The sequence below is a fragment of the Atheta coriaria genome, unplaced genomic scaffold, assembly GCF_025399875.1.
Source record: "Atheta coriaria isolate IRGN ID8LTWV9N9 unplaced genomic scaffold, Caltech_Dcor_3.1 hic_scaffold_10_pilon, whole genome shotgun sequence".
Classification (NCBI taxonomy): domain Eukaryota; kingdom Metazoa; phylum Arthropoda; class Insecta; order Coleoptera; family Staphylinidae; genus Dalotia; species Dalotia coriaria.
In genome coordinates, this window is record NW_027045452.1 from 1761328 (window position 1) to 1789176 (window position 27849).

General features: G+C 37.6%; 2 protein-coding genes and 2 long non-coding RNA genes across 9 annotated transcripts; 2 read left to right on the plus strand and 2 right to left on the minus strand.

Annotated features, from left to right (window-relative positions):
- Positions 1 to 147: 147 nt before the first annotated feature.
- LOC135801391 (collagen and calcium-binding EGF domain-containing protein 1-like) lies at positions 148 to 27384 on the minus strand. Of its 6 annotated transcripts, XM_065314859.1 has the most exons (9): positions 27342 to 27384; positions 27035 to 27239; positions 9687 to 9812; positions 8930 to 9078; positions 8391 to 8647; positions 4875 to 4983; positions 4022 to 4197; positions 2605 to 2774; positions 148 to 705 (listed from the first exon to the last, which is right to left on the minus strand). In XM_065314859.1, the coding sequence occupies exons 2-9, from the start codon at positions 27097 to 27099 to the stop codon at positions 306 to 308; spliced, it is 1452 nt and encodes a 483-aa protein (XP_065170931.1). In that variant the 5' UTR covers positions 27100 to 27239; positions 27342 to 27384; the 3' UTR covers positions 148 to 305. The 6 variants fall into 6 exon arrangements, with proteins under 6 accessions (XP_065170931.1, XP_065170930.1, XP_065170929.1 ...); XM_065314858.1 differs by having other exon boundaries at positions 27035 to 27381; XM_065314857.1 differs by lacking the exons at positions 27035 to 27239; positions 27342 to 27384 and adding an exon at positions 11548 to 13253.
- LOC135801397 (uncharacterized) lies at positions 1665 to 3108 on the plus strand. Its single transcript, XR_010550363.1, has 2 exons — positions 1665 to 1741; positions 2658 to 3108. It is a non-coding gene; the product is annotated as an uncharacterized lncRNA (long non-coding RNA).
- LOC135801051 (uncharacterized) lies at positions 18501 to 20138 on the minus strand. Its single transcript, XM_065314413.1, has one exon. The coding sequence runs from the start codon at positions 20026 to 20028 to the stop codon at positions 18529 to 18531; it is 1500 nt and encodes a 499-aa protein (XP_065170485.1). The 5' UTR covers positions 20029 to 20138; the 3' UTR covers positions 18501 to 18528.
- Positions 22806 to 23346, plus strand: LOC135801073 (uncharacterized). The gene is made up of 2 exons (XR_010550290.1): positions 22806 to 22938; positions 22991 to 23346. It is a non-coding gene; the product is annotated as an uncharacterized lncRNA (long non-coding RNA).
- Positions 27385 to 27849: the final 465 nt, after the last annotated feature.

Consider the following 27849-nt stretch of genomic DNA (forward strand, 5'->3'; position numbering starts at 1 on the left):
CGTTGCGTCGAGTTTTCTTCCGCTCGACCTTATATTGCGTCGTGCTGCAATTAAACATCAAAGCCGGGCTTCATCTCTTCGTAAAAAAAACGTACAAATAAACAATAAAAACTCCTTTCGTTTTATGTGACGGCTTAAATTCCCAACTACAGCAAAAACTCTGGTTTTATTTCAATACGGTTTAATTACAACGCGATGTTTTTGACGGTGTATTGTGGGTAGCCTATAGTTGCATTCATTTATTACATATTTTACATGGTTATAACTCTGATTTGGTAAGTTTAAAGTTAATATTGTGATACTTTCTATAAATAATCTTCATAGGTCATTTCACCACTGAAAGAGGACGCATTTTCTTCTTCGTAATCATCAGTTGGATCGGCACTTGGCGTACGCAAATCAACTTTGCTTGTATCCACAGCCAAAGTTGTCACAACACTTGGCTGACTTGAAGTGCTGGTAGTGCTTGTTTGCGTAGTGTCTTCGCCCTCGGCCGAATTGGCGACTCCGGTAGTGACCATTTGACGGTTCGATAACTGTTGCAGCGTGTCCCCGCCGTCGCCGTCGCCGCCATTATCATTGGCGGCGACATTCATTTCCATAACGGCCGGCGCGCCGACCAACGCCTCGTATTGTTTCAGAAGTTTCTGCTTGCCTTTCACGCGCTGCTGCTCCAGCGCGGCGTGCACGTCGAACTTTGTTGGCCTGCAAGTGGGAATCGAAGCGTTCAAATCTGTCGCTTGGGACGTACTCAACAACCAAGATGCACAACTATTTATATAATGCATGCAATTCGTGCAGAAATGCGTGCTCAAAACGAGGCGAATATTGCTGCTGGGAGTTGGCGCACGAAATGGATACTTGTTGTTGGGCGGAGGTGTGAGCTTGTAGATGTGCATGCTTGAGGTAAGCGGCGAAAATACGAGTTTTGCACGGAAAGTTTCACGTACAAATATCGCGAAAATCGAATATGGATTTGCATCCCACAGCGGATGTTGAAGATGTGATTGAATATACGCGAGAGGGGGCGAATATTCCAACGGTTTGCGTATTTATTCTTGAGGATTTGTACAATCTTTCTGGGAAGTGAACATGTGGCATGTTGCTGATGTTATTGCCAACTACACAATCGATTATTATTTCGAAATTTCCGGATTCATTTTTCGCCGAAAGTCAATTTAATTCAGAGTGAATTCATGGCAGACATTATCCGAAAATTGCATTCCATGTTTATTATATTCCGTGACAGCGAAATCTTTTAATCTTGTAGTTTTCGCGCACATTCCCATCGCAGCAGTCGTTTTTCAGCCGACACTCGAACAATAGCAATCGAAGAAGTTTCCAATTTCGTGGAGCGTGCGACAATCGATCAGATCGCGTTTGCGGAACGAGGAAAATCGGCAAAGTAATCAGAGTTAGCCGAGAATCCGGATAATTCCCTCCACTCGCCGGCGCTGTTCGTGCAATCTACAATATGTTACCGGTGCATTCCGATTTGTTGGCGCTATCATCGAATGTTTTGTTTCAGCGTGTATCAATACCAACTTGTTTTTGTTTGCATTCTGATCAAAAGCACGCACAGGTGGGAGTAGAACATCGGCAGTGTTTTAAAGTATCATTATCGTTTTGTTGGTTGGCGCGCGAAGGTTTTAATGGCCGGCTGTAAATTTACCCCAGCTCGAAATTGGAAAATTCGCCCGATTCAAAATGGCGCGCGTGTGCCATGGACATGCACATAAGCGTAAGTTCCACGTTAATTATAACACGCGCTGTGGTGCAATGCGGGGGAGTATTTTTATAGTTTAACGCTCGTTTGAGTTAACTGCGCCGGCTCAAGTGTGCAGAAGATTGAAACTTTCAGCCGTCGCTTTAATCGCGCAAATTTTCGGATATAATTGAAATTTTATTACTTCCAAAGCCGCAAGTGCGCTTGTTTCACAAATAATTTATTACTTACGCTAAACTAAACTAAAGATTCGTGAGTTAATGTTTTGCTTTTGACGAGGTTACTTGGCATTGTTTGCGAGAGGATTTGATCATAATTTTCGGCGATTTGTTCGAATGCAAAACTTGCGCCTCGACAATATAAAATTAATGAAGCGTAACAAGTTTGCGAATGCCCGCCACGTACACGAAACTTCGGCCCCCGACTACACGTGTACTCCATTTGCAGCAAAGTTTTTCCAACCCCCGCTCGCCACAACGTGCTTTTTTTGTTCGCTTGTTTTGTTAGTGTGTTGTACGCCTTGTTTTGCGTCTGTTTTTTTTCTCGATGCAAACTTTGTATGCACAAGCAAAGTCCGGGTTGTCTGCTTCATCAACGCAGCGCGGGCCGCGAACAATGAACTATTATCGCCGTGGAAAAGTTGCAAAGCCCCTCGGGCCATCCTCGCAAATTCATATATTAGCTGCACGTGCAACGAGCGAACTCCTCCAGGTTGGGAGAGTTAAGAGTTTGCGAGTTGCGCGTTGGAAATCAACGAAAAGAAAAACTGCTGCAAGATGGTGAAATTTGCGCAAGCAAAACTTTCTACTAAAACAGAAGAAGAAGTAAAGATTGAAGTATTATAAAAGGCTTAAATTTAAAACGCATGCTAGATGTACCTGTCGTTGGGAGTAAAAATTCGGTGTTGAATTTGTTGTATATCATGTCGCAGATCGGCCATGACCAGCAGCAGAAAGTCGAATGAACCTTGAGCGCCTTTAGGACCACGTGGGCCACGCTCACCGGGGAGTCCTTGTGCGCCTGTTGACCCTGGAGCTCCCACAGGACCCTGCGAAAATAATAAAAATATAAATTTCTAAATTATACAAATCGCAAATTTTGTTGAAATGCGCATAACTCAACAATGCCTAGGTCAATTTGGCCAATTGTTTTATAAAACGTTTGTTAAAGTCCAAGGATGGTTTTTACAGCGAGAAAAATTCAAATAATTGCCGGGAAAACCCAAAAGACAGCCCTTTTCTATAGGATAAAAGTTGGCATTGAGATTCAATCATAGTTATAGTTAAATAGTTGAATTCAAGATGGCGCGTTGAAGTGCATTATTAGCTATTCTTTATATAATTAATTTCTTTAAAATAAAATTGCGAAGCTTATTGATAGAATTAACACATACTATGTCTAGAACAAGAGAGTAAAAACAAATTACATTTTTATTAAACACTACCGGGACGAAGACGCGAGTAAAAATCCCTATCCCTACTAATATTGTAAATGCGAAAGTTTGTGTTTGATGTTTGTTACACTTTCACGCAAAAACTACTTAACCGATCATCATGAAAATTTGTACACATATTCTTAGTGGTCCCCGAATGGTTATAGGCTACTTTTTATTTAATAAAAATAAATATTTTTTAAATAAAATAAAGAAATTTTTTATCCAATAATACCTCTGCATCTGGCTATTTGACTACTTTAACGCCATCTAGCATTCCAGCAATGAAGCTCAAACCTAAGTACTATAGTACCATCACACTGTATTATCACACTGTATTACCGACAGCTACGTCAACATCAAATCCAATTGACTACACTATGGAGACTGTACACTATACTTCCATAGACTATACTTTCAGCCATTTTACTTAATTGTTACTTCTTCGGTGACTACAGACGCGTACGGAAGCAACTTCATTATTTTAGATATTTGCGAGCGAAGCCGCGGGTTAAAGCTATTTATAAATAAGATTTGGTTTAAAATATATAAAAAAGTTTTATATGGCATAAATAAACATAAAAAATTAAAGTAGATACTTAGCACCCATTAGTACAAAAATTTCTCATATAAATCCATTAGTAAAAATATAATTTACGCCCAAAAATATTAAAATTAGCCGAGTTACTCGTATTTTTCATATTTTTCCAAAAAGCATCAGAAGGGTTTTATTGTAATGTAATGTAATTTAATGTAGTATAATGTAATGTATTGTGCTCCGTCAGCGTTGGAAAAGGGTATACTATCCCTTTCCTGGCACGCATCAAATCCTACCCGAGGGTATTGTCTTCGCGTGCACTTACTTGCGGTCCTCGCTTACATCTGCAGTGCGTTGTTTCGTCGCCCGGCAGTGGAACGAACGCGTCCAATATTGAATAGGTGTAATCCCGGCCGTCATGGTTGTGGCTATTAGCACCACCACCGCTGTTGCTGTTGTTGTCGGCCGCATCCGCGACGGCGCCACCGCCGCCTTCTGGACCTGCCGAGAGAGCCCACTACATATCAGCCCTATCAGCGGATGTCTTGGCTCATAAATCATGCGCGCCAAAGTTTATATTACAATCAGGCCAGCAAGCAGGATGCGCGTGCATGTATTATAAAGTTATATTGGACGGTGCGTGGGCACGTGTGTTGTACTGACAGCTTGTCAAACTAGGTTAGATATTGAAATTGTAAGGTTATGTTACAGGTTTTTAATAATCATGAGTAAAAAAAAGCTCTGTGCCATTGTGAAACACAATAAAATGTTATTTAATTCGACTTGTGGTGAGTTTTCATCGCGCTTCGTTTGTGTTTTCGCCCACTGCACAAGGCGCAATCATAAAAAGCGAAGCTACAAAAGCAGGTAACGAACCGTGGCTGCCATTTTTCCCACTCGCACTTCAACACGTGTCACGTGAGAAGATAACACATCGACGGCGCAATTTTTGCATTCTTTTATGCTCAAAGCCTTTGTGCCATTTTGAAATTTAAGGTTTGCGTAAATTTCCCGTGTTTTGTCCGCTGTTTGTAGTTGGTTGGTCGTTATGGTAAAGTTTAGCATGTCGCGAATTTTAATTAAAATTATTAACACTTGATTGGCAAACAATTAGCGTGCGTAAATGAGCGTGACAAATGAGCAGCGCAGTGTGAAACTTCGCAACGGCGTGCGCTTACCCGGAAATCCCCTGGGGCCAGGATGGCCGGGCGGGCCAGGCGGGCCTGCGGGTCCTGGCGGTCCGGAGGCGAAGCTTGCCAATCTGATTGCGGTGCTCAGCGCGGAGACCTGCGGGAATACAACACAAAGTACATTGTAATAGGAGCGAAACCGCAAGCGCGTCCGATGTGTCTTCCATGCTGCGCGACACCGCCGCCAACGCGCCCCATCATTGTGTGTATTGTCCGGCACATGCGAAGGGCACGGGCCGAACAAAACGCCTCACAAGGCAGCGAGGAAAACGTTTTTTGTGCGCGCACTGACCATTTGCATTTATATTTGTTTATGTATATATTGTGCGGGCACAACAAAAAGCTTTGTTATTTTCTTGCCGCTTAGCGCGTGTGTGTACCGTGGGGGAATGTGAGCGTCGTATAAATCAGGCGCAATTTTATGTATTTGTTTGTCGGACTTTATCAATGTGTCTATTGTGTGTCGCACCAAGGCTGACATTAACTACAGACAATACATTATTTCCTCTGTTTTTTGTGAAAAATAATATCCTAGACTTTAAAACTACAACGTAAAGTTTATCACTATTTCAAAAACTCATACCCAACTAGATTTTTTCTCTTATCTAGCTAGTTTTATGCCTATATTAGTCCCGGAAGTGTTTAATAAAAATGTAATTTGTTTTTACTCTTTTGTTCTAGACATATTATGTGTTAATTCTATCAATAAGATTCGCAATTTTATTTTAATGTAATTAATTATATAAAGAATTGCTAATGATGCACTTCTGCGCGCCATCTCGGATTCAACTATTTAACTATAACTATGATTGAATCTCAATGGCAACTTTAATCTTATAGAAAAAGACTGTCTTTAGGGTTTTCCTAGCAATTATTCGAATTTTTCTCACTGTAAAAACCATCCTTGACTTTAACAAACATTTTTAAATAAGAAATAGCCAAATTGATCAAGGCATTGTTGAGTTATGCGCTTTCAAACACATTTTTATATTATAGATTTTCACTAAATTAATACACAATGATTATCCCTATGCATGAAGTGTATGTAGATGTTAACAGTGGCCCGGCGCCTTCGCACAATGCTTTGATTTGCATTGGTCCTTTGCACCCTTGCGGTGTGGCTCCACGTTTTCACATTTTAACATTTCCGACCGAAGCATACAACGTAAACACCATTCACAGTCCGAAAATGTGTAATCCCAACGTACATACAATATTCGCGGCTCTGTTCTTCGCTTCTTTGTGTGCATGTTTGTTGAATATCGGGATACTCCACCCCATCAACGCCGAGCGTATTAACCGCTTACAACACGGTTTGGTTTTAAAGTATTATTTCCAATTACGAGATAAAGGCTGTAAGAGTATGAGGTATCTTTTGTTCCATATATTATTACAAGATAATAACATTCTCGATGATAAAATAAAAAACATTTTTTTTTAATTTTGAAAAAAAAAAACTATCAAAAACACTCTGTATATTTCTATATCCAAGTATTTGTCTAACCCAACAGCTAATTACAAAGTAAAAGCCAGCAGAGTATCCAAACCGAGAAAAAGAGAAAAATGTTGAGTAAATTTGATAAAATACGTTTTCGGATGTTTAAAAATGCCGAGATTCGTCGACGCTGAGTATACAAGTGTACATTATGCTTGTACAACACTGACCGATAACGAGAGCGGACGGAAATGTTGATTTAGTTTCGAAAAAGTTTACTAATTTAACTTTTTGACGTTCAACGCGGCGCGAAACCAAGCCGAAACGTTGGACATCGAAGCGCGTGTTGACGCTTGTTGCAAATATATTTTACTTTTAAAAATAAATACAGCAAAGCGTATTCAATTTATTTTTTGCTAGCTTACCTACGAGTACTCCCAAACGCCACAGTTTGGATTTTAATTGGTTTGGATATTGCGTTATTTAAAAAAAAATTTAGCTTCGCAAACTTTAATTGTACAAGTCTGTCAAACATAATGAAAATAAAGTTTCATAATGACAACATAATTATAGAGAAAAAGATTAAAATATTTGATTGGGAGTCATGATCATGATGACATCGTGCTGCACTTGAAATGTATATAAATATTTGAAGAATTTCAGGAATATAATTTGCATGAGAAGTATTTTTACTTTCGTAGCAAGCGTATTTTATGAAAATTTGCGGCTTATCAGCAGAGAAGTTATCCGTGCAATGCGACTTGTCTTCCTCCGTTGTCTTTATTAATAAGTCAAGCGAACAAGTCTGAAATAAACGTTGAAATATGCAAACTACTTAATTTTTACTTTCTGCTAGCAGAGTGAGCAAATATGAATAATCTGTAAGGTTATTATTCTTCTTTTCCAGTGTTGCCAGTTTCGTATTAGACACTTGAATGGAGTGCTATTTGTTCGTTTCGACGCAAGCTCAAAAGTGCATTATGTCTGTATCGAATGTGCACTCGTGCTGAAATTATAAATCGATCAATAACTGAGCATTGCGAAGCTCAAAACTGCACTATTTCAATTGAAAATGTTAAAGAATTTTTATATTCAATCACCTTACTTTTATTTTACACTAGTTTTTGCCCACGACTTCGTCCTGGTAGTGTTTAATAATAAAAATAAAAATGTAATTTCTTTCTACTCTCTTGTTCTAGACATAGTATGTGTCAATTCTATCAATAAGGTTCGCAATTTTATTTTAAAGAAATTAATTGTGTAAAGAATTGCTAATAATGCACTTCAGCGCGCCATCTCGGATTCAACTATTTAACTATAACTATGATTGAATTTCAATGCCTACTTTTATCTTACAGGAAAAGACTGTCTTTCGGGTTTTCCCGGCAGTTATTCAAATTTTTCTCGCTGTAAAAGCTATCTTTGGACTATAACAAACATTTTATAAAAAAAATTGGCCAAATTGACTTAAGCGTTGTTGAGTTATGCGCTTACCAACACATTTTGCGCTTTATTTTTATATTTTACACTACAAAAATGTATTTGATTGTTTTATTGTACAGATGGTAATTTATGTAAAACCAACAAGATAAGCTAATCCGCAGGTCCTAAAGGCATAATGTGAATGTAAAATACAACCTACATTAGCTCATCTGTGTTCTTCTTTGTGTTATTCGCTAAATTTGTGCCTTGCGTTCGCAATTTCGTATTCGTAATTGTTTTATGGCATTGTGGATTATTTATTCGCGTTTAAACCGCGCACACATTTCGGCCTTAAATCATAATTAAAACAATGGGTATATCTAAATAAATTTACCACGTCTGCATTTATTGAAGTGTATATTTTACGCTTTGTTTACCCGTATACTTAAAACATCATAACCTCAAAATGACTCTGTCAATATATAGATGGCGTTGAAATAAAAATAAAAACGTTCATTTTATTATTATGTGTTTTTTCAGCGTCTACGATGAAAATAATTGATATTAAGACTTTTTTACTTTGTGCTGTGTCCCAGTCGAGGGATTTTTAATTAATTAATTTGTTAAATACTTTACGGCGCGCTTACCTTTTCGGTGAGAACTTTGAGCTTGTCGTGCAATCGCGATACACTGTCGCAGCTCGCGTAACAACGATCTCGACGTGCTGGCAGCTCGCTGGCGTTCCCAGCCGCCCCCACTTCCACATCGAGCGCCTCTTGTTTGATGCAGGTCCGGTTGTCCTCACCGAGGACAAATCCCTGTTTGCAACCGCATCGGTGTGTGCCCATCTCGTTGATGCATTCATGCTCACAATCAGCGTTATTTTCCAAACACTCATTCACATCTAAACAAACAAAAGAACGAAAAAAAAACACACACATCAAAAGAGGACGTGTGTCAATAGTTGTAAACTAAATACATGATTATCTACATGCCCGCCGCTGATTTACACTCTGGGCACTTTAGTAAGCAACATCAAAGTGAATTATTTGGTTTGTTTGGCGGAAAACATTGTTTCAATTAAATTCAACGCAAAGCGGTCGTGTTTAAACCATGTGTAATTAATGTGAAATTAAGTGAATGCCAAACCAGGAGATGTGTGTAGTACCTACTAAACGAGACTCACCTACGCAGAACGGCTTTACGCCATTGCGCTGATTCTCCGCGCTGAACTTGTATCCATCGAAACAGGTGCAGATTACTCTCTGCAGGTAAACCGTACATTGTTGTTCGCACAAGTTCATCGAGCACGGGTCATCATCTTTCAAAACACATCTAAAAAGAAAGCAGAAAAATTAGGTTAAGTTTAACAACATAATTAAGATTATTATCCACTAGAGGGCGTTAGTAGTAATTGCAATAGAATGGAGATAATCTATATAATTCCTTCGTCATCTTTCAAAACACTTCTAAAAATTTAGGTTTGTTTATCGACGTAGTTAAGGTTATTTTCCGCTAGAGGGCGTTAGTAGTAATCGCAGGAGAATTGAGATAATCTATATAATTCCAATCGTCATATTTTAAAAAACATCTAAAAATGTAGGTTAAGTTCATTGTCGCAGTTTAGGTTATTATCCGCTAGAGGGCGATAGTAGTTATAATCTATATAATTCCATCGTCATCTTTCAAAACACATCTAAAAATAAATTTTAAAAAATAGGTTATGTTTATTGTCGTAGTTTAGGTTATTGTCCGCTAGAGGGCGTTAGTAGCAACCGCAGGAGAATGGAGATAATCTATATAATTCCAATCGTCATCTTTCAAAACACATAAAAAAATTAGGTTAAGTTTATCAACATAGTTGAGTTATTGTCCGCTAGAGGGCGTTAGTAGTAATCGCAGGAGAACAAAGACAATATATATAATTCCATCGTCATCTTTACCTGCCGGCGATGAAGGTATAGTCCTGACAGCAGTGCTTACGCGTGCAATCCACCCACTCGCCATTCACGCTGCATTTGTATCGCGTCGTAATCACATTAGACGACGGACACTCGAGCACCTCCGGGCTGAAATTACAAAGCACATAATGTATTAATTGATTCGCTCAGCCAGCCCCCAGAATACGCATGATATAATTACGAAATAAAGCCGAACTACAATGGGCGTAATGTGGATTTCGGCGAGATATTACGAATGGAAAGCCTTTGGAAATGATATCAACTATATCCAGCGGCGGGTAAGTGAGGCAGGTAAGGGTTGGGATGGCGCAATATCATTAAGGTACGCTAATGAAATGCTAATTCGGCGGTTTCGATCAATTATTGCATCGCGATTGAGTGCTGCACACTATTAGGCGCTCGCCTACTTTGCATGCAGATGGAGTGGATGCTTCGCCATCATCACGCGTCATCGATCTACTTTGGTGGATCGCATCAGCGGATAATCGTGAAACTATATTCAAACGAGTATATAATGAACCTGTATGAGATGAGTAGAGATGAGATGAGAATAACTACACCTGTGGACGTTATTCTAATCGATTTTAATGTATGCAACTTTTTATGCGATAAGTAGCGCCATCTATATTCAAGTTTTGCTATTTTGTAGACTGTGAGACTCCCGCAATTATAATAATTCCACAACCACCAAGCGTGTTGCAACCGCAGAGTTAATTTAGTTTCATTTCGTTTCTAATTAAAATGTCCTCATTGCTTCATTCCGCCAGTCTGGCCTAGTGTTTATTACCAGTTGCTGGGTTAATAGTCGATTTTGGTTTTGCTATAAACTCGTAAGTCCTAGGAATTGTAATGAGTCAAAGCGCGCTTATATTGGATGTTATGTTTATGCGCGATGTGTACCGATGCGCACCGCTACCACCGCCAATATGTGGCGGCGGTTGAGACGGCGTTGCGAAAACCAACGACGCGATGCGAATGACGACGTCGTTAGACGGCCATAATCGACGCGGAGAATGTGAAAATGTCGCAAGTCGAGAGTGAAAATTTCCAAATCTGTAAATTAATTAATTGAAATAATCGCTGATTTAAAATTTGTTTGTTTTATCGTGTTGCAGAGTTAGTTTAACGCTGTAAAACATGCGGAACGTAGGAAATTTAATTACTCAGGTTAAATTGATCGGCGACCAGTTCAGTCAACCGATGATCTTTCATCGACTCTCACTGGACTAGTAGGTTTTCTGTTAAAGTTTTAATTGCCATGAGCGCCATCTGCATTCGGAGAGCGCTTAATTTCATCAGGCAGTTAGTACCGGCAAACACCTTGTTAGCAAATGTTAAAAGTTTACGTTTTGTTTCAAATTCTAAGTCTATTTAATGCTTTTGACAAAGTTTCAATGCAGAATTAAATAAATTGTGCTCATAAACATCATTCTAATGAGTAGTTTAAAAGCTGCTTTTGCCGAAATAAAGCCATTTTGTTGGCGTAGTGACTAATTTCCAGCTTGTAAATTAGATCCTCGATAGCGTACTCTTTTCGTTTTTTTCGCCCGTTTGGTGGAATTACTTCATCATGATAAAAACACCCCAAGGTGATTTTTATACGTAAATCAAGACGACGTAAAAACTCGAGACGACGAAGGGGAACAATCCATCTCGTCCAAGTTTTTTTTTTTATCGAAGCTTAATTTCTAACTCCTAACCAGCGTGCATCTTAACAACATCACATCGCATGAAAGGAATTTAATGACTCGAACGAAGAAATTAACTTTTCATCAATCATCAATCAAATGCTGTGTAAATTTGCGAAAAAATCGATTAAAAATAAAATGGAGTGAATACTAACCCGTCGCTGAACTGCGCATGGCTCATACTCGTCAAGGGCTCACTCAACGCATCCAGAAAATATCCATCTTCTAAGGTATTAAAGTTGAATTCACACAAAACACTCAAAATTTGATAATTTAACAAAGTAATCACGTAGAAGTAGAAATAAAACAAAAAACACATTTTGATTTTCATTTTCATTTTCACGTATGTGTACGTAGAATAATTACAATACACAATCACTAGTTGAGTTTAGTTTAGTTTATAGTTGATGGCACGCCGTCTTCGAAGGTAATTTCTCATCTCGCGACTTCCCCATTCGTCTATGCGCGTCTAATCCGAATGCATCAGAAATTTAAGACTCGAGTTCCCAAACTCAGTTCCGCCTAGCGACTAGCGACGACTTAAGAATGACATTACGTTCGCAGGCGCCCGTCGAATTGATGAACGACGAGTGACGTGATGAGCGACGAGCAGGAGTTTCGTGCCAGACGCGACGCGAATGGAATGCTGGATTATTAATTAAAACACTAGTAAATTAATATACTTGCCGCAAGTGCATTGGAACAAACAACTTGAACCACTCAAGCCAGTTGCATTCACATATGAAATTTTTGAGGTTAAAAAAAACTTCAAACACTTGAATATAGCTGGCGCTGATTGTAAATTAAAATGTCATATTTTTTATTCTGTAATAAAAAGAGTAAATCCCACGCCAACGATTGTGTAATAGTTTGTTATGGTTGATGACCTAGTGGAGCAGTGTTGCGTCGTGCGCTAATGACGTTGCGAAAAACCTACTCGAGCGAGGAAACTTGTTAAAACTTTAATTAGACTACGGCGCGCATGTCGCGCACCAACCCCCTTAACATTAACACATTTATTCACCTCGGCGTGTCGTCAAGGCGCAAATATACATGACATAACCTCTATACTACGCTACGTTGAAAAGGCGTATAGAAACATAACCTTAAAAAATACATAACTCGGTCGTAAAAACGCTATCATCTCTACATAATTCCCTACATTTCTTTTGTTTCGAGTTCCATTTATGACGTTTGGAAACATATGCGAAATTCTAGTTTGTCGCTCAACGCACGACTTAGATCTGCACGTTGAGATAGCCTGGAAACATTGAAAACCGAAATACATAGCACTGGCAACGGCGGGAAAATATCCTTTTTGGCTAGAACTATACTTGCGTCTGGGCAGGAAAGGGTCATAAGAGCGATTAAACTCGAAATTTATGGACGAGAGAGACGCACTGAAACCGGGAGACCGATCGAGACCTACTTCCAGCCGCCGCCGCCGCCGAATTCCACTTCTATATCTCAGCCATTCCGAGAACGCTGCGCTGTGTTATAATCGCGAAATTCATATTCATAGTTTCGTCCCAGTCGCGGCGGCCATTTCGTGCATATGCGATATGCGATATGCAATGCCGAATATCACAATCGAAACGTGAATGTATATATATATATATGGAACTTGAACGTCCGAAGACTAGGAAAAGAATATTTCAAACTAATAGAGTTGTTAGTCACGGTCTTAACATGCCCGAGCGCAGGACAGCCAGTTTCATGAAGGTTTTGATAACGATAACATAAAACACATTCTGTGCTTTGTGCTCATCCTCAGGGGCGCCGCATTGAAGTATTTCCAAATGGTGCCAGAGCAATGGAGAAAATTTTGTCTTTTGTATATGAATAGAAAGAGAATCGACGCCACTGTGACAATTTCACAAGAGCAGCACGATATTATTGCTCAATTTTCAACGTGCCCTGAATCATTTATATTTATTTGATTGTTTTAGTTTTATTTTTATATCAAGGACACGTAGGGAATAAAATCTGATTTTATTATATTACCGGGAGCCACGGTGAATTCAGTAACATGATATAACCTCAAAATTCATATCAAAACACACAAAAACACTCAAAATAATAAATTATAACATTTTCGTGATTTCAACATTAAAAACACAATTATTAAATTCTTTCATTTCTTGTTCAGTGAACCTCACGCCATTTTGTAAAACACACTTGTTAAACACCATACATTTAGCACTTTTTGTTATTATTTTCACCTTTTTACCATTTACCATGCTATAAACATGTATAGAATATTTATAATCCATTTCATTGCGATTCACAACACCCTGTACCATCATATCAACATAATCCAATGCATCGTAAGAATAATATTTAAAAATAAATATTATACCGTGTTGTATCACCACCATAAATTTATCCTGCCATCCAAACTTTCCCTCTATTTGATCTTTAATATAAGTTCGATGTTTATTAAATAAATGTCCTTTCATCAGTTGTTCTGATCCGTGCCAATCACAGGAATCAAAGAAACAACTCATTTTTACCATCGCGCAGGTTTTCAGATGTTCCCCGAGATCTGCACTGGATCCACGCCATAGGCAACCATTTTTACACGTAGTTACCTGCTCCCTCATAGGTGGTAGGTTATTATTCGACATTTTATATTGTATATGTCGAAGTGATGGAATAGATTCGTAAATAGGTGGATCTTTCTTGATCAACTCAACATGTCCATAGACTTGTTCGGGTTTCTTTGTCAGTGCAATCGCACCTTCGATAATAATATCAACTGGTTGGAATGATTGCAGATCATTCATCAAACAAAGTTGTTTATCATTAGAACATTGTATACTCATTGAATATTGAAGTACAGTTGCTTTCTTTGTGGTTTTATTCCCTTTAAGAGAACAGGTTATGTCGACTTGCAGATCCTTACCAGCTGATTGATAGACACCAGTGGTGTGTGTAGGAGTTGCTTCGAAGTTGTCGAATGGTGATGATGATAGTAAACTAACCGGTGATACTGGTGTGGAATTTGTACGCAGATACGGAATCAGACTCTCCAATCGTTTGGATCTGATGAGTTCACTGCGGACGGGTGATGTTGGTGTTGGTTGTGGCTGTGGCGAGATGAACACTGAGCAATCCGCACACACTATCATATTATCATCACTGTTGTCAGTAGTAAGTGAGCTGTCCTCATTACGACGGGTGCAGCTCCTCCGCTGTTGGTAGATTGGTGGTCTAGTTGGTAGGTTGTTGCAATAGTCGCACTTGAATGTCGCGAGCACCTCCGACGGAATGGTAAACATGATAAAAACTATCACATGGTATGTAAATATATGTGGAATAATTTTAATTGCAAAGTTTCTGGTGAATTTCACGAGTTATCAACTTGAGTGTTGTGCGTTATGTGAGTTATGAGCGATGTTGGCAATCACGTTAACCGACGCAGCGTTGATAACAACACAACGCGCTTATCTTTGTTTAATTTTAAATGGTATCTCGTTTCGAGTTTATGAGTCACGATTAGAAGAATCTTTGTGTTTGTGTTATTCATAAATTAAATAAATATTTTTTACCTTGAGCGATATAAAATTGATTTACATATGAAAAAGAAATTGAATCAACTATTTTCGTGAATAAATGAGTTGGAAGATATAACACATAAAACAAAAAACGCAAATAAAACGTTTCGTTTTGCATTTGCTCTTGATTCAATTTACGTCGAAAGCTCCCGCAGTTGAGAGTTTCAAGAAGACGTTAAACTCGCATAAAATTATAAAAGCCCGGAACAAAAAACATCAAACGCAATGTTTCCTCTTCTCCAGCTTCCCCAGCACCAGTAGCCATCCTTATATTTTATATTATTGAGTAAATAATAAAAATAAATATAAAAAGTAAAGTCTTCCAATGCGTAAACGTATCCTGCTAAAATCTACAGTATAGATTTGCATGCAAATACAAAACAAAACAAAACAGAAAAACGCACGTGAATTTAAAAGTTCGCGCGTGGCGTAAAAGATGAATAAGTGAGTCTAAAGTGAAGCGCGCGATTTGATTTATCCGATCGGCATTCGAACTGCTTGCGCTTCGCTATTTTCCTGTGTGGAAACACTTGCAACTCGCAGTACAGGAAAGACCAAGCCATTTGGTAAACACTCCTCTTTGGAAAAGCGCGTGCCGCCAACGCCGACAAACGCTCCACTCTCTTTGTTTTATAGTTTTACAACGTCGTAAATAAATTGATTTCAGCACTTACCTTTTATGCGCGTCGATGTTTGACTTTTTCAACTTTTATTTATTCTTTCACTTATACCTTGCGTATCGTGGAATCTATAATATAAAAATGTGTTTGTAAGCGCATAACTCAACAACGCTCAGACCTATTAGGGCAATTCTTGTTTTAAAATGTTCGTTAAAGTCCAAGTATGGTTTTTACGGCGAGAAAAATTCGATTAATTGCCGGGAAAACCCTAAAGACAGCCCTTTTCTATAGGATAAAGGTTGGCATTGAGATTCAATCATAGTTATAGTTAAATAGTTGAATCCGAGATGGCGCGCTAAAGTGCATTATTAGTAATCCCTATTAATATTATAAATGCGAAAGTCCTGATGTTTGTTACACTTTCTCGCAAAAACTACTTAACCGATCATCATGAAAATTTGTACACATATTCTTAGTGGTCCCCGAATGGTTAAAGGCTACTTTTTAATAAAAAAAATATTTTTAAAATAAAATAAAGAAATTGTTTAGCCAATAATACCTCTGCATCTGGCTATTTGACTACTTTAACGCCATCTAGCATTCCAGCAATGAAGCTCAAACCTAAGTACTATAGTACCATCACACTGTATTATCACACTATATTACCGACAGCTATGTCAACATCAAATCCAATTGACTACACTATGGAGACTGTACACAATACTTCCATAGACTATACTTTTAGCCATTTTAAACTTCCCGCCATTCTACTTCATTGTTACTTCTTCTGTGACTACAAACGCGTACGGAAGCAACTTCATTATTTTAGATATTCGCGAGCGAAGCCGTGGGTTAAACCTAGTTCTTTATATAATTAATTTGTTTAAAATAAAATTGCGAATCTTCTTGATAGAATTGACATATACTATGTCTAGAACAAGAGAGTAGAAACAAATTACATTTTTATTATATACACTACTACTATTTATAAAATAAATGATTTTTAAAACAAAAACATTAATGTTATAAGAAACAGCGTGGAACGCTGCAAAAGTTTTTCATCTTCCGATGTGTTTGTATTATCTTATAATTAAACCGAGTATATTCGAACTTAACGTATCATATTGTTGTTCCACGCTGCTGTTCTTCTTCAGAAGATAATTTTCAATTTCATTACGTGATTAGATACTCGGCGCGTGGCATGGCAATGGCGCGGGGTTTGTTCTTGTTGTAACTCAATTTGGGGAATTGGCGCTGGCGCGCGCGCGGTCTTCCGAATCCGTTATGAATTTCTAATAACACGGATAACTATGTGAACTTTACCTTGCCGCGGCGCACGACTGCACATTTACCAAAGCGGCGGGAAAAGGACGCCGGCGTGGTGGAGAGAGGGAGATGCGGTTTATTATTTTATTGTTTTAATTAAGAGCAGCGCGCAGGTAGTAACAATTACGGGCGTGGAATGAAGGCAGAGAAACAAATTGCCAACTAATTCAACCAAGTTGCTGAACAAATTTGGTTGCATAATAGTTGGGAATTTTAAATCTTATTAAAAATGAAAAATTTCATAAAGAAAAAAAAAAACTAAAAAATGTCATTTGGTGGCGCGAGTGAAAAATGTTTTAAATCTTTTGAATCATTAAGCTGAGCGCATAATTCATGCGAAGTAGTTGAGGGATGCGCCGTGCGCTGTTGCCGTATTGCCGTCACGGTAATAAACAACGTCGCTCGGCACTCTTCAACGATTCCAGGACGGTTTTAGACGCCAGAAGCCGCATGTTGCCTATTGGTGGAGGCGAAATAGCAAAGTACACGTTAAGTCGTTCCATCTTCACGTCTTGTTGAATGCGTCTACCTTCGCCAACCCAGCTCACGCATACATGAAGCCACGCTGCGTTGTTTTGTTTTGTAGCCGTGCGCAGTTTTCAGAATTAAAGCACGAGTGAGCGATGAGTTTTGCTCAGGCCTTGGGAGCTTTAAGTATCGTGGAATAATGTAAAGTTGTGTTCTAGGGCGGAATGGCAGTAAACGGCGAGTTGTCTTTGCTTAATTAAAATCAAATGCGTGTATATATACAGGGTATTAATTAATCAAATCAAAAAAATTAAAATTTTTCGTCTAAAAATTTTTAAATTTTTTTATTTTTGAAATATAATAAAATCTCGCAGATAAAACAAACGAGATATTTTATTATTTCGGCACGTGAGTTATGCATCTCGCCGGTAAAGTTCGCCGAATGGCAAATCGCAGACGCCACCTTCAATTCGATATATTTTATGTGCGCGATCAACAATTTACGTCCGCGCAACGAGGCGTCGACTGCCCGAGAGTCGCTCGATGTGCAATCATCAATAGAATAGGAGACGCGCGCGCTTGCCTTGAGATAGTTCACATTCTCCTATCGCTACCTTTTCGTCCACGCGCGGCACAGCGCGACGCCGAAACGAATTCCACTGTAATATGAATGGGAAAGCGAACCTTTTGCGATCGGAAATATTACACTCGGGCGCAAATCGACGCGAGTTTAAACTGACACAGGATATTGGCTTTCTGTCGTTGGCCAGTCAAGATAACTTACCGAGACAAATCATGCCCAACGCAGTGAACATACTGTAACATAATTTTTTCTTTTGAGAAAAATTTACGATTTTTAAAATGTCCGCCAACTGCTTTTAAAAGTAGCGCATACATGCTTTTTTCCGTGTGGGTTTTAAATCAAGCTGAGACTGCCGTGACCTTCCGGTTTGTATTTATGGCCCATCAATAACTCCCGCAGTTTTGAAAGGCCTTTTTATCCCTTTTTCCTTCCAGCCTTACATGGTTGAAGGCTATAAAACCGCTGGGGTGCAAATTTGCAGTTGTAGTCAAATGCACCCAAAATTTAATCCAATTTAATGGATATCTTCAAGGATAACAAGATAAAAACAAAAATAATCTTATCATATAATTAATCTTTTAATTATACATGTGGCTGATAAACAATAATTTTTAAAAACGCTCCAGACTTCTGTTTCTTCTCTTTGATCGACATAGATCGGGAAACCTTGAGGATATTTTTCTCATTTTTGACAGGAGTCAGAGGAAAACTAGTTTTCTTCAAACTAATCAGGCATTCAAAGTAAATGTTGACATGTCCGCAGTGTTCAACCTTCCAATCAACAACATTATCATCTTTCTCGGAGCTACTGCAGTAGAAAACCCCTTGTGGGTGTATTACCAGAAAAGAAGACTTTGCCGGAATGGGAAACTCCAAAATAGTCAAGCGTTTTACAGACGGGTGGACAATCCGGAAGTGCTTCTCCACATCACCATACTTCCCAATACATGAGGAACATTCAGGACACATGTAAACACAATGATTGCATTGGACTTGGTGTTGTTGTAGTTCTGCTCCCAGTGCAGATACTGAACAACCCTCAAATCTACATGGAAGTTTAGTGAAGTCTCTGGTCTTTTCCAATAGGAGACTTCGTTGATCAGTACTTAATGCAGCTAAACAACTGTCAGAACAAGTTCCATTTTCTTCCATACAAGGATGACATACACTATGGTTGTTATCACATCGGTAGATAGGTCCCACAATGTATATCTCACATCTATTACACCTGTAATCTTTGAGTAAAGATATTCTATCTTCAGCTAGGTCTATCAATTCGTCCACATCTTCAGACCCATCTAAAAAGTCTTCATTGGTGTAGAAAAGACTTGTATCTGATTTATAAATGGATTTGCGTTTGAAGATTTTACTTGATCTGAAAATAGACTTCCGGTCTGGGCGGGAATGGGTTTGTTCACTGGCGGATCTTATTAAACTAGCGCCATCTTTTTTCCGCTTTACTACGATTTCCTCCTGCTGGTCATTTGGTTTATTATCTTGGAAAACCTCCTTCAATAAACTAACATCCTCCAATGACTTAGACATATACAAAATGGGTCTCTTTGGTGGTACCACTTCCTGTTTTGATTCAGATGGCGCTTCTTCGAAGAATATCCTGCATAGCAAAAAATCATTCACCTTCCAAGCTTTTCTCAAAAATTTTGCATCAATGTTAATCATTCCAGGTTGATTCTTGACAGCTGAGTAGAATGTACTTGATTGACCATTACTAAACTGGACCATTTCCCTTGACCTCACCTCAATTGAATACTTTTTCTTGCTGGCTTCAAGCGCACTTCCGGAATACCGTATTTGAATCGTCGCCAAGCCATTGACGACGTTAACTTGCAGCAAGTACACTTCATCCTGATCACACAGTAAATAATTGATGGCGTACTCGAAGGTAACTGTACAAGGGCGATTAAGTTCGTTGATGTCAAAACTGGGCACGGCTAGTCTGAATTCATTCTCAGTCAGCAACAGCTCAACGTGTTTAGTGCGAAAATGATCAACGATTTCATCGCGTCGACCTTGCCAACTGCAATTTGCCAACGATGGGCAACTGTAGACTAACACCACCATTGGATTATTTAAATATTTCAAGTATTTGAACAATTTTGCAAAACAGACACAAATATGTTGGGTTTACACATGGGCGTCAATGTGATACTAATGCCAGCCGGTCGGGTTCCAACATGACGGTCACATTTTTGTTATCTTTGCACCTTGATATTGTAATATACAGAGTGTTTGATTAAATTTTGCTTATCATTAGCGAAAACAGTTGTTTTTAACTGTTTAATTATGCATAAATTAGAGGGAATAGTATCATCCATATGCATTAACTTAAATTGAATTATACTAGTCATAGCATTGTTTTAGATTGTATTGTTTAAACAAAAACGTTTGTAGACTTGAATTTTATGCGTGTAAAGTACGCGTAAAACAAGGTTATCTTTGTTCGTTTAATCCTTATCACCTCGTACGAATTTTATGCGCTACGTTTGTTTTACATGTTTGGGCGAATCTCCAAATGTGTTGGAAGTGATAAGCGTGTGATATCAGCAATTCAATCGATAAAATCCAATTTCAAGTATGTAGACTATTAATTTTAGCAATTATTTAGCAAAATAGCTTTATTTACAGCAATTCTCAGAAAATTAAAAATTTGTTGAGATGCTATAAATATAAATTCAACTATTTTCGAAAAAAAGGGAGAAGTATTCAAGGTCAAAGTTGTATAAAATAAGTTTTTTGCATTTTCCAGCCAAACAAAATTTGTCAGAAAAAAATTAGACAAATACGGTGACTAAAGAACTTTAGTCACGGACTTTAGACACGAGGTGGAGTTTGCGCCTGCGCATTTGCCTGCGATTTAGCACAAGACTATATGAAATGACAAAATCTCCCATTTACTCATTTAATACTTAAAATAATATTTCACGTAAATTGTTTTAGCAGTTTGGGTGCCCTTGTTGTACTTTAGAGAAATTTTTCGTGAACCCGGTAAAAATTAAGCTAATAACGAAATTATACCTAAAAAAATCAATAACGTGAGTCATTTTGCAAAATATACTCATATGATACTATTGAATATCATTATTATTCTACTAGTATTGTTTCCGTCGGGTATTGTTGAATGTTAATACTTGATCTCAGTATGTGTATGAATGTGCATTCTCTATTAACAAAGATGACGCGCTCCAATTTGCAGCGATGAATTGCCCGCTGCATTCCGACTTTGATAGCAAAATATGATGATAGCGTGTGTGCGCTCGACGGTGCGCTTTTAATTAAGTCTCTAACACACTAATTACAATTACGGCAATAATTACTCAGCGCACAATCGAAGCTCGCATTGAATATATCATATCTATGGTGAATGATGATGAAAACTGATAGTTAGATGAATTTATTGATAACTATCAATACAAATATCTATAGTATAAAAATGAATTGCAAAATATGTTGGTAAGCGCATATCTCAACAACCCGTAGACCAATTTGGCTAATTCTTTTATTAAATGTTCGGTAAAGTCCAAGGATGGTTTTTACGGAGAGAAAAATTAGAATAATTGCCGGGAAAACCCTAAATACAGCTTTTTTCTATAGGATAAAAGTTGGCATTGAGATTCGACCATAGTTATAGTTAAATAGTTGAATGCGAGATGGCGCGCTGAAGTGCATTATAAGTAATTCTTTATATAATTAATTTCTTTAAAATAAAATTGCGAATCTTATTGATATAATTAACACATACTATGTCTTAAACAAGAAAGTAAAAACGAATTACATTTTTATTAAACATTACCGAATCGAAGTCGCGGGCAAAACCTAGTTGATAATAAATATGATAATATAAATTAATTAAAACCCAAGGCAATTACTCATTATAAAATCCACAAAAGAATTTTCTGCCAATTTGATTTTTCCACATGAAATAAATTCAACTTTTTTCTATACATTTTTTGCGTTCTTTGAACTAGTTAATCAGTCTGGTGCCTGTCTGAGCTTTCAGTTGATGTCGATGTGAACACAATGAGTGGGTTGATAACATGATAAAAAAAAAACGTGAATAATGTTTGCTTTAAAGCCAATTTAAGCAAAACAAATTGTGAGGGTATTAGTGTGGTGGTAATGGCGGCAGACTTTTAATACTTTTTTATACACTCCTTCAAGATGACATTGATCCGTTAATAAAAAAACATCAACTCTCAGTAAATGAAAATTAATTTCAATCAATTTTTCTTAAAAACATAAAAAAAGTAAAAATATTACTTATTACTTAATATTTATTATTTACTAGTTCTTCTAATCTAAGAAAAAATGCTTTCATGTTTCATCTTTCAGTTTTGATCAAATAAAAAAAAAACGACGAAACACGACGAAAGGAAATCTTCTAATTAATGTTATTTAATTTCGCTGAAGCGTTTACGTAGGGCCTGACCGTTTCGCTATTAAAATCCGTAACTAGATGCAGATCGGCGGTTTTTCCGGTTTCCTTGCGTCGCGGGTTTCGCTGTTCTTGTATTAATTAGAAATTGAAATGAGATTTGAGCGCCAAGGCACGAAGCACCCCTCCGAGTGGTTGGGGTCAGGCGCGCGACTAAACATCTTTCGCTCTTTAATCGCTTTAATTAAATATGCGAAATGTTCGCAACCCACAATACAGCAAAAGTTAGCCTAGTGTATGTTAGGCAGGCAATTTATCCAAAATTACCAAGAAATAATTACGAAATAAACTAATTTATAGCAAATGTTATTGTCATGCACGAACGCCATTTACTTGATAGAGTTATCAACAAAAACGTGCCTCAAACACAAAGCGTGAATAAAATTTAAGTCAATTGAGTTGCCAACTTCCAGCTGAGAACATGTTCATAATTAATTTGTCCTTAAATACACGTGTTGCAATCTATTTTTATTTATGGATTGCAACAATTGTTGCAAGCATTCATGCAACAACATATATGATCCAAAGTAAAACCCCAGGTATAATCTAACCTAAAATTTAATTTTTTTTAGGTTAAATGTGTGTTTTCAGGTATTTCAATGTGTAACTTTCGAGTATTACGCCTACCGGATTTCTCAGAAACAAAAATCCAGTGTGAAACAATCCGATGTCCTCAATTATTGCGTGATATCAATATATTTCATAAAATCAAAGATATTCTCATCGAAGATAAACAAATTACGCAAGGAAGCACCGCGGTAATCAAATCCGGAGGACGTAGTTACCCATCGATAGAAATAGAAGTATGTACGCCACCGCAACACGGCTACAGTTACGAAATTTGTATTAATCGACACATTGAATCATTTGATAAGAAAATTATTTAATGTTGTTTCGACTATGAGTTGTATTAATGTGCCGGTTTGATATAAAGTAATTGATATGAAGTGTGCCGGCAAATAAATTGATTTTTAATCGAACTCAACTCGGTTGATTGATTATCGATTTCAAGCGCAGTTGCGTAATGGATAAGGGATTACGAGATGAACGCGGCGCGCAGGCTTCGATGGCGATAAATGAGTGTGGAGTGCAATTTGATTGTGGACTATGTGAACTATGCAGCCTACAAGCAATAAGTGCATGCTGGAATCGTATTCATATAGGATATATATGGGAAGATACATTGCGATGGGAATTGTGTAGAATGTGCATGTTCAAGTGGTGGTAGCAAGTTGATGACTTGATGGAAATCGGCTCTAATCGATTATGAATATTTTAAGTACCAAAGTGTTCGGAGCGGAAAAAAAATGTGATGGATTATAGTTTTATTAACTTTTTAAACGTCGAGGGTTATATATGTATGTATGTATGTATATTGGATTGCATATAGTATTTATTCTTGATATACAGTATTTATACTATATGCAACTCAATAAACACGTATATATAACCTTGGTTGCATAGCTAGCTTTTGCCCGCGATTTCGTCCCGGTAGTGTTTAATAAAAATGTAATTCGTTTTTACTCTCTTGTTCTAGACATAGTAGGTGTCAATTCTATCAATAAGATTCGCTATTTTATTTTAAAGAAATTAATTATATAAAGAATAGCTAATATTGCACTTCAGCGCACCATCTCGGATTCAACTATTTAACTGTAACTATGATTGAATCTCAATGCCAACTTTTATCCTATAGAAAAGGGCTGTTTTTAGGGTTTTCCCGGCAATTATTCGAATTTTCTCGCCGTAAAAACCATCCTTGGACATTAACGAACATTTTAAAAAAAGAATTAGGCAAATTGGTCTAAGCGTTGTTGAGTTATGCGCTTACCAACACATTTTGCAATTCATTTTTATATTATATGCCTAGAATATTTATACAATATGCAACTTTTCGTACAAAAATAACCTCGAAATATATCCCTGCGTTTGGTGGAATGTTTTAAACGCTTTAAATGCACAAATCTTAAAAAGTGTGTGAATGCAACCGGAAATAAACGAACAAATGAGCGAAATGAACGAGCGTGTGTGAATGCGAAAATGAATAGGGGAAATAAAGTATCGTGGAGGATAGTTCCGGGTCGAACTCAAAACGCATAAAAAAAAAACACACACAAAAAGAAGTTGGAAAGCGCTTAAAAACTCGCTGTGGTTAAAAAAGTGTGAAAATGTTCAAATGATGTAAGGTTCCTATACAAAACCTCCGTTCATAATACGCGCATAACGGCCATCTTGTTATAAACAAAACTTTCCTATAATCTGCCTGAATTTAATGAATTTCTTCAAATTCATAGAATGTTTTTTAAACTTGTTAGAAACTTGTTCTTCTCTGGGGTTCGCAGAGATGGCCCTATTAAAGCCTTTTTAATTAATGAGACGTTTAACCTCGACTCTCCCGCATTATTTCTTTCACTCTCTTTCTCCGTGTTCGAGGCGCTCATTGTATAATTAGCACCGGGAATGATGTGCGCTCACTGCTCACTATGCTCCAGCTTCAGGGTGGTGAATGTATTTGTTTCTTCGAGCGTCCCAGTCGGTTGAAATCGCAAATTGTGAGGGCGTGCGCGACCCTTGCGTAAGCACCTACGTTATACATAAATAAATACGGACGGAATAATTTTCCAAAGCATTCAAATGAATGTTTTCACTTTACCACAATACAACAGAATCAGAAATTCTTGCTCAGTTTTAGTATAATTAGTTTTAAGTGTAACAAAATATTTTAGCAATGAAGAAACCTTTAAACTCAAAAATCTATAAAATCTATAAAAATCGCAAAATGTGTTGGTAAACGCATAACTCAACAACGCTTTGACCAATGTGGCCAATTCTTTTTTTTTAAATGTTCGTTAAAGACCAAAGATGGTTTTTACGGCGAGAAAAATTTGAATAATTTCCGGGAAAACCCTAAAAACAGCCTTTTTCAATAGAATAAAAGTTGGCATTGAGATTCAATCATAGTTGTAGTTAAATAGTTGAATCCTAGATGGCGCGCTGAAGTGCATTATTAGCAATTCTTTATATAATTAATTTCTTTAAAATAAAATTTCGAATCTTATTGATAGAATTGACACATACTATGTCTAGAACAAGAGAGTAAAACCGAATTACATTTTATTAAACACTACCGGGACGAAGTCGCAGACTAAATATATTAGTGTTTGAGGTTAGATGTGTTGCATAACCTCAAAAACTTAGTTTAAAGTTACGTAACGTATGTGGGTTTGCATGTGCCAAAGATCATATGACGCTAATAAATTATGTTTTTGTTTCGACGGGGCCGCGCGCTCAAATTGAATGTAATCATAACTATGTGGTGCCCGAGCTGAAATCCTAGGATGCAATTCAGTTACATGCACAGTTGAGTAAAGTTTTGCATCGATCCGCTTGGTGCACGTATGACCGCATGACTCCAATTGCACACACATCTACAAATTACGGTTTTGTCGAGATTTACAGCCGAAATTCGAATATTATAATAAACGCCCGGAGTCGTAAATCATTGTTTATTGAAATCTTCGTTTTATTTCCGTCAATTGATCGTTCTCACTCCTCGCACTTCTTCGTGGAGTTAATGAACTGCCTTTGGAAGGCTGTGAAGACAGAAAAGTTGTTGACAACTTTCCGGTTCAGGTCTCCTTCTTCGCGTGTTTCTATTTCATTATGTTTCATGATGGTGGAGAGGGCGCTTTGTGTCAAGTAAATAGCAAATAACGCAAAAGAGGACCAACTCAAATAACTTCAGCGGGATTTTGGACTTGCGCCATTGGGACTGATTCCACCGGATGTTGATTGTGTTGGGGTGCTTGTGGATGTGCTTTTTTTGGAATTCGCGTATTGCGCATTCATCAATCATCGTCGGCGCTGCGTGGCCGCTTAATGCGACTACTGGCAGACGCGGCGTCGTGAGAGTGCCAGATGACAAACAACTCGCAGAAAGAAAGACTTTCACGCGCCGAAGACTTTACGAAATAGAAATAACGATCAATCAATACGGCGACGAAACGCACAATACACAACGCGTGCCGCTTCGAAACTTTGCAACACTGCGACGGATTGCAACAGTGCAATGATAGATAAATGAAGTTTGAAGAAAGAATCCTTGTTAAAAACTGACTTATAGATACTTTGTGTTTGTACTTTTTAACAAGCTGCATTTTAGATGCAGGTAAATGCCAATCTGTAGTTTTAATTATATTTGAAAAACAATGTCAAAGAACGTCAAAGAACAATTCACAACGTGACAGTATTATTAAAAAATAATTATTTTTCTTATAAAAATAGCAAAATTTTAATTAAGCACTAAATTATTTTTAAAAATACCGGTATACCGGTATTAATACCGGTATTTTTAAAACCGGTATTTTGATAACCGGTATTTTCAAAAACCGGTATTTCACATCTTTAGTCTTGTTTCACAATTTTAATTTCTAATCTTTCTTATTTTAGTCATGTCAAAAAATTATACAGGGTGTTTAAACAATTTTTCAAAAACAATTTTTTTTTAAGTTTAAAAATTTCATATTTTTTTATGATAATTCATTTTACATGCTTTTGAAACTACAAGATAATACACCTAAAATGGTTTGTGAAATGTTTACACGCGAATATTTTATAATTTAATATTTTACTAACCTCAAAACGTAGATATTGAGTTTTGCTGGTGCTTGTAACGATGAGGGTGCTGCTGACGGTTCCATTAATCACCATTATTTCATCACAACACATACCTACCCACATATTTCAATTTGCAAACAAAACATTCTATATGCTGCGCGTGTGTTTACATAAGCGGCGCGGCGGTAACTCGGCTGATCACCTGATCATGCCTCAAAACGCGCTATAACGAGGTGGGAAATATTAGCTGAAGTAGGAGCACATGTTATATGCTTCCTCAAACTCAAGTCAAAACAATCTACACTATTATGTACAACGATATTACCTTGTTTCAGCAACGTAACACGCCAGCACAACGTGGATTAAACATATACTTTAGAGGTTATAATATGATACACACAATGTGCATGTATAAGTATAGGCAACACACAATACTCCGCAGGATTTTTAAAAACGTTGTTTGGATTAAATTTGACTTAATTTTTGGTTTATGGTTAGTTAATGTTTTGTTTTAAGCTGTTTGGAGCTGTTTCCGTTGGTTTATGTCTTTGCGGCTGCTCAGCTGTTGAGCTGTTGGAGCTAATAAACATATTTGCGGATTTAACGATTCGTGGCGGGCGCGATTATGCGAAAACCGGAAGCGATAAGGAAGCCGGCGCGCGCTTTAGTATTCCATTATAATTCGGCGAGTGCTGTTTCTTTCGACGGCAGCGGTGGCGGGCGCGTTTGGTGTATATTTTATGGATGCGTCGCTGCTTTGTGCGCTAATCGCAAGCTTCGCGCGACTCTGCGTTGGGGAAAAACGTATTAGAAAGCGTCGTAAAGCAGCGCCA